We start from the raw sequence: 13,644 nt of genomic DNA on the forward strand, positions 1-13,644 counted from the left end.
TCAACCAACTTAACAGAGCTTAAGTAAATCTGTAAGGATGAATGGGAGAAAATCCCCAAATCCAGATGTGCAAAGCTGATACAGACATACCCAAGAACACTCAAAGCTGAAATCTCTGCCAAAGGCACTTCAACAAGGTATTCACTCAGGGGGTTGAATACTTATGTAAATTAGATATTTTTGTATTTCATTTTCAATAAATTTGTAAAAATTTCAAAAAACATGTTTTCATTTGGTCATTATGGGGTATTTTTTGTGTCGATCAATGGCAATTTTTTTTTCTTCATATAATCCATTTGAAATTCAGTCTGTAACAAAAAAAGTGACAAAGACCGAGGGGTGTGAATACTTTCTGAAGGCACTGTAAATGATCTTATTATGGAATTATTGGGGAAAGCCCTGGAATAGTTCAGGAACTATCTTTCTGATGGAAAACAATATGTATTCATCAATGATTTTGAGTCGACTCTTCAATTTCCTGTGGGGTCCCACAAGACTCCTGCGGCCCACTTTTGTTCAAAAAAAAAAATATATATATATAATATATATATATATATAATATATATATATATATATATATATATATATATATATATATATATATATATACATGTCAATGATTTTCAAAACTCATTCAGAGTGCAAAAGACCTTAGACTGTGGCAAAGATTTGTTACAACAGGATAATGACCCAAATCATACAGCCAAAGCAACACTGGAGTGGCTTCAGAACACCAACGCGAAAGTCCTTGAGTGGCCCAGCCAAAGGATTTTTTTGTTGCGGATAACTTTTTGCGGATAACTCTAATTTATTTTGCTCTTACCGTCGTCCTGCAACTCTCCTGGATACTGTGAATACTGAATTGTGATTTGTTTCTGATTGGATACAAGCCAACAAATTGGCGCTTAATATTAACAAAACAAGTTTCATGTTATTAAGTAAATCCATTTTATTTTTACCCGATCAAGTACTGCACTAATAAATAGTCGGAGTGTTATACAAGTTCACTCAACCAAATGTATTGGTGTTTATTTCGACAGGAGGCTGTCTTGGAAAGTACAAAAATGATTTATTATGTAAATTAAGGTCTCAAAATGCAGGTTTAAAATTTTATATTTTTAATTTTTATAGATAATGTCAAGGCTCGTATAAGAGCTAAGAAAGTTTTTGTGTTATACACAAACTTAAAGTTTTTGTTCTCATACATGTTTTGCATATACTCTATTGCACCCTAATCTTACCTTATGGTATACTTAACTTGGGGAAACAGCTTTGAAAGCCAAAAAAACAAAATTATTATTTTTCAGAAACGGGCTGCTAGAATAATAAATAATGTTGGATTTTATTCACATGCAGTATAAGTAAGCATTTCTATGATTGCAATATCCTTGAAATACCTGACTTATTTTCCTATTGTCTTGGAATTTAATGTACCAACAAACTAAAGGTAAGTTACCAGACACTTTTATTCCTCTGTCCCAACACAATTGTACGAGACATTGTTGTCCTGTGAGCCAAAATGATCGTTTTCATCTTCCACGTACTCATACGGTTTTTGGAAAAACAACAATTATGTTTACCAACACACCAACAACAAAAAAAGAAAGAAAGCAAACACAACAAAATGCTGAACTAACTGAAATCCCCTCACTGAATGGTTTTAAACAAAAGCTCAGATGTTTCCTTTTAAATATTTATGTACATATTCAATGTCCTACCTTTACTAGATTGTGCAGGTGGTACCTGAGTGACATTATCTTGTTCATTATACTAAAATGTGCCCTCTTTGTGGCGACCACAGGGCTTCTCTTGTATCATGTCCTTCCTTCATGTTTTCAATGACTTGAAACTCATTGTTTTTGGTGCATGTGTATACTTTACATCTACTTCCAACCTGTTGTTATGCTCACTCATTATATCTTTGCAGGAGCCTAATCCTTTACAAAGCTCAGCTTTTCATTCAGGTTCCTCACATTTTATTCTGATTATTCATGTCTTATTTATCTCACTGGACACTTTTATTTATTTCACTGTATATTGTGTTTGATTCAATCTATTTCTTTGTATTGTTCTGAATTTGACTGAAATTGTATGAAATATGTAACAAGAAACAAAACAAACTCAGTGGGCATGTTGCGTGTGTGACGAGGACGATTCGATTCAATTCAATTTTATTGAAGATCGGGATCCTGATATTGGAGTTTTTAATTTTGTAAGCGATTCTTCACCATTGAGAGATAGGGCCAAAAATGATATTTCAAAAAGGTTGTGCACGAGTCATGACAAAATTAGGTGAATGAGTTCGGTGACAAGACCAAGCTGATTCAATTTTGGTTAAGGTCCGGATTCAGATCTGCCTATCAGTGGGATACAAAATGTAAACCGTTCCGCCTGGCAGAGGTACGTGCTCTACTGAGTGCCGTTCTAGTGTTATTAATGGATTGAGCCCACTGTGCCCTGAGGTTTATAATTGTGAACAAAAGAAGCAGAAGATGGGGACAAATGTCGTGCAAATACAGTTCTGTAAACAGTTTTATTTCATGAGCAAACTTTTATTTTCATGGGCATCAAACTTCAGCACAAAATAATGGTCCCTGAATTGGGAATTATCTGGGAACAAATCAGGTATTTCATTGATTGTCACACTTTGGCTAACGCACGTTTTAACCTAGCCTGGTTGTCACAAAGTGATCAAAGCAGTCACGTGATATCCAACATGGCATGGCCTAGTAGAAACCATAATGAAATTATATTGTTGTGGGCCGGGGGTCGGTGGCGAGAACGACCACTTGGTGGGGGAGGTTAGCGTCGTCTCCCACCAAACTCCCCGGAATTGTAGGCCGTTGCTCGGATAACTCCGCGAGCCGGCAGATCGTTTAACCGACTGTGGTCGCCAATATTTCAACCGCGTAGCATAGGGTCTATTTGTCTATAACCAATTTACCTAATTAACTACGCGATTTTGACTACCGGGGAAACCACACCCTCGGCACGTCTTGCTCGAACCGGGTCACTCTACCGACTGCGGTCGAGTTCCAACTACCAACGATCAATTCCGGTTCGGGTGTAGCCGAGCGGAAACTGCCAAAGCCGTATGGCTGGAATGAACGGATTATCGGGGATAAAACCCCGCCTAAACTCAGATCCGAACCATGCTGGACCAATTCAAGAAGGGATGGAAACAGACTGGAAATATTTCTACAAATGTTTATTTACAATAAAAAAGACAAAGGCAAGACTTAACGTCAATATGCAAGAAGGAATATTTACAATGAGCAAAAAACACTTTTTCAGTTCTATTTACCAGACGGGCCCACACGCAGACACACACACATACACACAAATGAAAAGAAACCCAGAGTTCTTTATTGGACCCTCGCAGCCGAGGAGAGAGACAAGCTGGGGGTCAGAGTTCGGTGGTGTACCTGACCGTTGGAGGAAGGGCATGCTCCGCGATGCGGCACCTGACAAAGGTTGTTGGTTCGGTCCCCAGTCGCATGTAGGGACTCGTGGTTCGTGGCGGAGCTCGGGTGATGAACAATCGGGGTCCACGGAGGGAAGTCACGGTCGCTCTGTCCTTCCTCAAAACTCCTCGTAGCAGCCACCGTGAAACAAAACTGACTGCTTACAGCCACTGTGAAAGCAAACTCGACCCGTTCCAGCCACTGTGAAAGCAAACACGACCCGTTACAGCCACCGTGAAAGCAAACTCGACCGGACCCTCTTTTTACAGAGAATCTCGGAGATTTTATTGGCCTCTCTCCATGGAGAGGGGCCCTTGGTGAAAACGCACCTCACTGTCCGCCTAGATTGGACAGGGTCCTCCGGCCCACCTTTCCGGGGCGGGGCCCGGCCCCTGCCAGGAGACCCCAGTTACTCCTCCAGGTGGCTTCGCTCTCGACGAGTAACAGTGTCAGCGCCGCAAAGGTCATCGTACAAGAGTTACAACGTTCGTGGAAGCCGAGAACTGGAACCAGGAGATCTCCTCTCGACAAGTCAAGGTACGAGCAGCCAGCGGGTGGTGATGGAGCGTGATGGGCCGAAGGGGTCATGCAGATGGGATGGTTTATTAGATGTAATAACCTAACTAAAAGAAATCGCAACGCACGCCTTTGATTCTCCCACTAGACAAAAGGAAGGGGATCTGACGACACACATACTTAACGACATAACTGACTTTTGGGACATCTGTATGTTGAATGCAAATGGTTTCCAGATCCGTAACAATATATAGCCAAGGAGGATATCATAAACCTGAGGCGTAAATTTAAAACATTTTGTGTCCACCTTCAGTGCTTATTACATGGATCATGTTTCTCCACACGTCATATGAAGCACAAAAATATCCATTTCAATTAAACGTTCTTTGTCTGAAATGGTGCCATGTCTATATGGGTTTGCAATTAAAAATTCTACATCGTAATATGCTTGTGTCTGTCTCTCCCTCACATATCACGGGATTCCGTCATCTTGCGAGATCGCAAATTAAATGTACACCACAACGAAGACAATTAATTTAGGATCATTTATTAACACAATTCAGCTACTCACAATCACATGATTGACCCTGTCCAATCAGAGGCGGACAGTGAGGTGCGTTTTCACCAAGGGCCCCTCCCCGTGGAGAGAGGCCAATAAAATCTCCGAGACTCTCTTATCTGTAAAAAGAGGGTCCGGTCGAGTTTGCTTTCACGGTGGCTGTAACGGGTCGAGTTTGCTTTCACGGTGGCTGTAATCACTCATAATCACGGAATTTCCGTGGGACATATGTCACGAAACTGTGAACGGCGACCTGAAACTAGTTTGGATAACTGTTCTCGCGAGACATATCTCGCTGTTACCGATATTGTGAATGGGGTGAATGGAGTGAAAGGAGAAGTTGGGAAGGTAGTAAAGCAGGAAGAGGTAGGAGTCGGAAAGTTGATCATGGCATAATAATGTGGAAGGACAGAGAGTTGGGATTGGGGGGTTTAAGCTTTGAAAAAGTGTGGGGGGGGGGGTTGAGGACTTGTGGTTGGTTGGGGGAGGGAGAAGTTGAGGACTTAAAGTCACATTATACATTATGCGGAGTTTCCGCAGGTATCTGCTAGTTCCTACGAATAATCCCTGGGTACAAGGCTGACGTTTCAACACTGAAAAATCATCTCGGTGCATTCCAAACTCACCATGTTGGCACCGACAGGGTTTCACATCACAGCTCTTAAGATGGAGAAAGCAAAACAAAACACGAACTTCACTTGTAAGAGTATAAAATGTAAACTCAGGGAGGAGTGTCACAATAAGGCCAAAAAGTGTGTATTTCTCAGATATATCTAAACTACATTGGAAGGAACGAAGAGGCATGCGACATAAAATCGTAATCCAAACCCAGTTGGAATGTTTTTGCTCATCCTTCGATTGTTAGTTGTAGCTACCCTCATAAAGGTTAAAGTGCAAAACCGGCAACAGTCGTCCTACTCATTTAAGAGCACAATATAGACAAACGTGCAAAAATTCCACTTGTGGTGCTACTCTGCTGCAAAGATTTCAACGAGGCTTTGCCAGAAATGCACGCCGACTGCATGCAAGGGCTTGGTCAGATTTCTCTTCATCGCATTCTTCTCAGAAGTCCGACTCATCAAGAAGAAATGCCTTTACGTGGAGCTGTTACCTTATGTTTTTAATACCTAGAAAATCCCACAAACGTGGATAAATGCTTCAATGAAAATGGCGGTCAATAACGTGGGCTCTGGCACTGCCTTTGCGGTACCAGCCACTGACAGAATCGTAACCCACAGACATCTGACCCACCCATTGTAAACTTTCAAGCTGTTGAGGCACGACTTCATTTGAGACAATAATAATTCTACTCTCCAAGCATTCCTGCCATAAACCTCGCAGCGGCAATACGATCCTGAAAGAACGATCATCCACCTCTCAAGTTTTTGTTTTTGCTTTTACAGATGCAGACGCGACGACGAGGCGTCATCTTCCTTTATGCATAATGCGCTGGGTGTAATGGGAAAACGTGATGAGATTGGTAGTCCTGCAATCAAATCAACTTGTGTTTTGCACTTATGCGACAAAATACCGAATGTTCAGTCTTCAATGGATGAATACAAAACCTTGCCTTCCCATGGTGCTCTGTTTAATAAATAAAAATTTCACACATGCTAAACACAAGTTGCTGGCTTCGAATGTGTAATCTACCCGTGAATCCATCAAACATTTATTTATTTATTTATCAAGAGCAGCTATACCTTTCAGAACCTTATACAATGTGCCTTTACTTTTATGGGCATATGCATCACTTCTGGAAAGATAGGTCGATTATTTACACAGTAATTATTTCATAGTGAAAAGCTTTCATGATGAAAAATGTAAAAAAAAAAACAAAAGGAGAGGGAAAGAGTATGTGGTGAGGAAAGTGATGGAGATGGGATTGCCAGGAAGAAGCAGAAGGAAGGATGCGGTGGTGAGAGATTTAGAAATTGTGGGATTGGAAGAAGAATGGGAAATTGACAGATGGGAAAGGGTGATCAACCATCCATCGTGGCGACCCCATGTAAAAATGGGAAAAGATGAAAGAAAAGGAAAAAGACAAGTAGGAGGAGGAGGAGGAGGAGGAGGAGGAAACAACACATACAAACACACTTCAAAATACAGACCATCAGGTGTCTGACGAGTTCTAAAAGCACTGAGCATATGGATGCTCGTTTTGAGTCACTTAAATGGAAATTGATTTTCATGAAAAACAATGCAATTTTGTCTTTGTGACATGCCTCCTTTACTTGGGTGATAAGTAACCAACATGTAATTTATAAATAAGTTTACATTAGTGGTTACGTTAGGTCACTTAAAGGTGCGACCTTACTGCGTTGTACTGCAAATAGTGTCTCGTTTCATAGCTTATACATAAAAGACGATGCTTGTAACAAAAGTAAGTCTGTGAATGTCAAGAAAAAATATATATATATATATATATTTAATTCCTTGGAGTGTTTTACAGATACCGTGGAAGGTAGTTTGACCGATGCCACGCAGCATGACTTCGCTAAACCTCAGGCAACCTCATCCCTCCACCAATCAAAGTTATGAGCAAGCAAATGTTCATGATTTCAGAATAGGATCCAACATAGAGAAGCGAGCTTGACAAGGGCAAGAAAAGAAAAATAATCACTAGCACACATCGCTCGAATTTAAGAAGTGAGAAAACTCTCGTAACATGCGTCAAGTCAGGCGACAAAACCAAGTAGACCGTGAAAGGGTCTCACACTTGAGAAGCAAACGAGCTTTGAGTGCACAGGAAAATAATGGACATTGTGGAAGAGAGAAGGGAATTAAACTGCCGTAACTACTCATCAATGGAGGCAACATTTTTACCAACATTCTTGGAGGCAAAACCAGTCTTCTTTTTCTCACCCACAATTCCATGCTAGTGAACAATCGGTAGATGTATCTCTGTCAGTAATCCAGAGATGGTAGTAAGGATCTATTGGCAAGAAAAGCTTGCACAGGTGTTCGTTCTGCCACCCACCCTTGGAACGATGACGTCAAAGTGCTATTCCAGGTTCACTTTCGCGACTGGGCAGTTACGCTCATGGTCGTCTTGTGTAGCACTGCGCTGTGCTGCTGCTCCTCCTCAAGCAGTTCCAAGAATTGAGTGACACCATTGTGAATAGATGGCTGGTCTTCAAAGGAGCAGCCCTGGAGCACCCATTGCTTTCCCAAAGCAAGAGGCTCAAGCTCAAGGAACTTCCTCACCTACAACCAAAGACAGAAAACACATCAGTAGAGGAAATAATTTTGGATTCAGAGGTTAAAAGCTCATGCTAATGTCCACAAAGATCAAATAACCTCTTACTCGGGTCATACTCTTGAGGCAGATGTCATCTGACCACCTGCTGGATGAATGCAAAATGCTTTCAAATGTGATACTATGCAGTCATGTGTTACTAGTCCACAACACCTCGGCTGTAGGATATTTCCCAACACTCCAGTGCTCCAGAGGTTTGCCGTTGGGATTTTGCAGGTGTCAAAGTTTGTTTGGCTTCATCAATGCTTGCCGTTAGCAATTTACTTTTGCTATCTCACCAAAGTGCTGAAAAAAGCAATTGGAGTCTTGAATTAGAGCAGCAAAGCTATTCCTCTACAGTGTTCACAATAAGCTTTTCATTAGCATCTCTTTATTCAATTCCTGCAGAAAATTATCCACATGGCGAAGAAAGAAAAAGATGGAAATTTCTCTTCGGCATTTTGGTACGAAACCCACATATTTCACCGTGACATCAAAACGTTTTCCCTTTCATTATCCGCAGTACTGTGTGGGTCTCAAACTGTGGAAGGCAGGGCTTGTTTTGACCTGGCCTGTCCTTGGTAGAGATCCACCCCACAAAGTTTTGGCTTAGCTATTTTAAAGCTGGCTCCACATCAAACCACTCTACCTCGCACACCATGCACACGGTTGCCCGGAAAACTCGCTGCGGCATTTGCTACACTCTCAAGAAAAACATTTTTGTTACTTAATAAACATGCACGCAAAATGTGAGCCTGGGAATGGTTAACCGAAATTCCAACAGGAGAACGTATTCAACCTCTCCATTACCGCAGGAAGCAAAGCAAAATGTGTAATATAGTACAGGACACACACACACACACACACACACACACACACACACACACACACACACACACACACACACACACACACACACACACACACACACACACACACACACACACACACACACACACACACACACACACCTTAACTCTTCTCTTCCTCACTCTCAGGCTATGGCCCCTGGTCCTATCACTGTCGACTTTGCTGAATAATTCTTCTGCACTTATTATGTTTATACCTTCCATTATCTGAAGCATCTCCATCATATCTCCTCGTAACCGCCTCCTTTCCAGTGAATAAAGCCCTGTCTCCTTCAGCCGCTCCTCATAGCTGAGTCTAGCTCGGCCCGGAATCAATCTAGTAGCCCTGCGCTGAACCATCTCTATGGCATCTATGCCCTTCCTGAATTGTGGTGACCAAAACTGCACACAATATTCTAGATGTGGCCCTCACTAAATTCCTGTACGATGTTAACACCACCTCTTTTGATTTATAAATGACCCCCCTCCGAATACAGCCTAAAACCCTGTTTGCTTTATCTATAGCTGCCTGACACTGTGCTGCCTCCTTACCTCCGGTATCTATTACCACCCCCAGATCCTTCACCTGTGTGACACGCTCCAAATTTAACCCTTGCATCCTGTAATCTCTATTTTCATTGTTCTTTCCATTCTCCAACACCTTACACTTGCTCAGATTAAATTCCATCTGCCAGTCTTTTGCCCAATCTATACAAGTATCAATACTTTCCTGTGTCTGATCACCACACCCTCTGCTATCCACCTTACCTCCAAGCCCTGTGTCATCTGCAAATTAGGAAAGTCTACTCTTCACCCCACTAACCATGTAAATAATGAATAGTAATGGAACGAGTACTGATCCCTGAGGTACCCCGCTACTTACATCCTCCCAGCAAGACATCCTCCCACTCAGCCACTCTTTGCTTCCCACCACTAAGCCAGTTTGCTCCTATTACTAAGTCAGTTTGCTCCTATTACTAAGCCAGTTTGCTCCTATTACTAAGCCAGTTTGCAATCCAATTAGCTACCTGATCAGCCACTCCACAAGCCCTCACTTTGGCTAACAACCTCCGATGTGGTACTTTATCATACGAGGTGTGTTCAAAAAGAATCCAACCTTAATTTTTCGTGCGTAAACAAATGAAGCTCATAGGCGTGGTTTGGTGCACGTATGTAGGCGATCCTAATCCGTATGCGTGAATATTTTCCCGCCTGCAGAAGCTGTCGGTCGCCAACAGACCGCCGATGAGTGAGGAAGTGAAAGTGAGCGCAGTCGGATTTTCGTTTTTGACAAAATGACAGATCACTGTGGTGTCATCGTCAGTGATCACTGTGTTGAAGAAGTTGTGATCGCTGTTCACAGTCTCCAGCATGTCCTGTGCGATCTCCAAATGGAGTTGCTTCTGCTCGATCGTTAGCAGCTTTGGCACGAACTTCGCTGAGATTCTCCTTAAGCCCAAATCCTCAGTCACAATGGAATGAACGGATCCAATGCTGACGCCCGCCTCGTCTGCAAGTTCTCTGATCGTGATTCGACGATCCTGCATTAGCAGGGTCCTCACTTGGTCAATGACGATCTCATTTCGGGATGTTGAGGGTCTACCAGAACGTGCTTCACTTTCCAATGATGTGCGAGCGACCATATTTGAAGCGGTTGTACCACTCTTTTATCTGTGTGGTGCCCATTGCTTCGTTCCCGAAGGCCTGTTGAATCTTGCGGATCGTTTCCACTTGGGAATCGCCAAGCTCTACACAAAATTTGATGCAGTAGCGTTGTTTAAGTTTTTCCGTCATTTTGTCAAAAACGAAAATTCGACGCATACGGATTAGGATCGCCCACATACGTGCACCAAACCACGCCTCCCTAGCTTCATTTGTTTACGCTCGAAAAATTAAGGTTGGATACTTTTTGAACACACCTCGTATACCTTCTTCAAGTCTAGATATACTATGTCCACTGCCTTTCCCTCATCCACCCAATCAGACACTGCTTCATGGAACTCTAAAAGATTTGTTAAACAGGAACTACCTTTGGTAAACCCATGCTGACTACCTTTATTTAGTCTGTATTTATTTTATCTGGTTCCTCATCTGGTCCCTAATTAATGTCTCCAACACTGTCCCCACAACTGAAGTCAAACTACCAGGTCTACAGTTTCCCAATTTTCCTCTGGATCTTTTTTAAAATAATGGTGTGACATTTGCTACTCCACTCTCCAATCCTCCAGTACCTGTCCTGACTCCAGGGAACTATTGAAAATATCCGTTAACATCTTGCTTTGATACACTGTAAAGCATGATATCTCAAAAAGTTATGGACAGATTTGGACGAAACTTGGTCGACAGGTTGGGTGTGTGACAAGGAAGAATTGATTCAATTTTTGTGAAGACCAGTAATTTTAAAAAGTGATTCTTCATCATTGTTTAATCAGGCTAAAAACAATATAAAGTATAACTCGATGTCTCAAAAAAGATTATGGACGGATTCAGATGAAACTTGGTGGGTAGGTTAGGTGTGTGACAGATGCATCAATTCCATTTTGGTGAAGATCCAAATCCAGATCCAGATAAGATTTTTCAACGAGATTCTTCGCCATTGAGAGATGTAGCCAAAAATGATATGTAGCACGATATTTCAAAAAGTTCTGGACGTGTTACGACCAAACTAAGTGGTTGAGTTGGGTCGGTGACAAGAACAAGTGGATTAGATTTTGGTTCAGGTCCGGATCGAGATCCAGATCCAGCCTATCAGTGGGATACAAAACGGAAAATGTTGAGCCTGGCGGAGGTATGCACTCGACCAAGTGCCATTCTAGTTCTTTATTACTTTATCAACACGACATAAGGAACAGCTGACACGAGACAAAACAACGTAAGCACTTTCCAACACTCCAGTATACTCCTGTGCCAACACAGAATAGTGACCTGATTCCAGGGATTTCAACACCATCAGTCAAAAGTTACTCGAGGAATGCTTCCAGTCTACAATAAAAAAAGGCAATTCAATGTGACCCAGGTCAACTTGCCTTGGCAAACTGATTAGCAACAAATCATCCCAGGCAATAAGGATACAGTCTGGGTCATGCAGGTTTATGCCCAACATTGCAAAATCTGTTATCTGGTAAAGAGGACATCCACTTCGTAGCCCTGACACCATTGGTGGACGGAGGTTATATTTTTTTACCCATTTGTCTGTCTGTCTGTCTGTCTGTGAACAGGTTATTTCAAGAAGTTGTGGATGGATTCGGAGAAATTTGATGGAGATGTTGGGTGTGTGACAAGGATGACATGATTAGATTTTGGTGAAGATCTGGATCCGGATTTGAGAATTTTTAAAGCGACTCTTCACCATTGAGTGATGGGGCTAAAACCAACATATATATCATGATATTTCATAAAGTTGTGGACAGACTATAACAAAACCTGGTATGACGAGTTGGGAAGGTGACAAGAACAAGCTGATTATATTTTGGTTTAGGTCTGTTGGAAATCTGGCCTATCAGTGGGATACAAAACGTAAAGTGTTCAGTCTGGAGGAGGTATGTGCTCCACCAAGTGCCGTTCTATTTACATACAATAACAGTGGAACTTTTCAAACCACCCCCTCTGTGATCATGTGTTCAATGCAAACCTCCCCCCTTACTCCTATTCCCTCTCAATTCACCTCAAAATCCCCCCCCCCCCCAACCAAAATTTCTCCCTCTCCACTGCTCTTTTGCATCAATAGAGGTATAGATTTTGGAAGCAAGTGTTGAATTCTGAATAATCTTCAAATTACAGAAACTTAAGCATGAAATTTTACTTCCCATTTGATACTCGCAATTGATGAAAAGTAAGAAAGTTAACCGAGGTGAAAAGTCAGTCATTTTCCATGACCCTAATCAGTCGTAAGCAGACTTAAAAGCAATGTCTGAACTCCATTGAATCAAACTTGCACCCTCAGGCTTATAAAAATTACACCTTGGACATGTTGCTTTGCAATTAATCCAACAAGCTTCCATGACAGTCAAGTACTTACGGCAACGGGTGGCTATCTTCGGGGGGTTGGGTTGAAAGCGCAGGTTCAAGTCACTTATTTGCTTTGGTGAAGGAACATTTATGCTCAGCACCTTGCAGTCTTATTTTAGTGTCATATCGAAAGCAAGTTTAAACAACTGAATCGATCAATCCAATTTATATTTCATCCGCTGCATATTGTGCAATAAATCTCAAGAAATCGCTCACCCACTCTTCATTTGCTCTTCTCTCAGAAAACATCGGGAGATAAGATATCGTCGCGTCGACTGGGTCTGTTGACGGGGGCTCACTATGCTGAAGCAATTTGCTTCACAAATGGCCAAATTGAAGGGAATCCCACTTGAGCGGATGGATCCAAAGATTCTCCCAGTCGAGATTAAAAAAAAAAAACTCACCAGTTTCTTGAAACAAATGTTGAACAAATTCTTCTCTCCCCCAAAGATAGTTAGCCTCGCCGAAGAAGAGGATATTGTGTTTGGGTCCGTTTGTTTGTTTGTCCGCACAGAACTTTTGTGTTTTTCTCCACAACCACTTGTCAGATCGAGATGAAATTTTCACCTTCGGTGTGACTGCTCATGTAGAATGTTTTAATGATAATTATGACGTCATAGGTCAACTGGTGTTGGTGGCAGCCATGTTGGAAAAACTTTAGACCTCTGTATCTCTGAAACCACACCAAGGATAAAAATAGAAATTTGGCACACAGCAAGTACTCCTCATGGGGAATGTGTGATTTTTTTATGACGTCATAGGTGCCTTTGTTATGACGTCATAATTGCATATGTAGAATGCCACATTTGATCAGTATGAAAATTTTGGAGGGTCATCTCAGGATAAAATGGGCAACAGAAAAAAATTGATGATGTCATCAGTCATGTGATTCAGTTGCCATATTGTTTAATAATTTTTTTTTCAACCTTCAAAAATCTTCTCTGAAGTGGCTGAACAGAGGCGAAACTTTACATGTATGACCCCTATCCATGAGGAACAAAAGGTTCACACACA

The 13,644-nt window shown here is 41.8% G+C and overlaps 1 protein-coding gene across 2 annotated transcripts in view; it reads right to left on the bottom strand.

Moving 5' to 3' along the window:
• Positions 1-6,290: 6,290 nt before the first annotated feature.
• Positions 6,291-13,644, bottom strand: part of ARL15 (ARF like GTPase 15) — a 50,657-nt gene continuing 43,303 nt past the window's right edge. For both annotated transcript variants that reach the window (XM_085845601.1, XM_085845600.1), the window contains exon 5: positions 6,291-7,743. In XM_085845601.1, the coding sequence (XP_085701727.1) occupies positions 7,552-7,743 (192 nt within the window). In that variant the 3' untranslated portion in view covers positions 6,291-7,551. The remainder of the gene's footprint in view (positions 7,744-13,644) is intronic.

This window comes from Eptatretus burgeri, chromosome 11, assembly GCF_056783735.1.
Source record: "Eptatretus burgeri isolate ZD-2024b chromosome 11, Ebu_testis_v1, whole genome shotgun sequence".
Taxonomy (NCBI): Eukaryota; Metazoa; Chordata; class Myxini; order Myxiniformes; family Myxinidae; genus Eptatretus; species Eptatretus burgeri.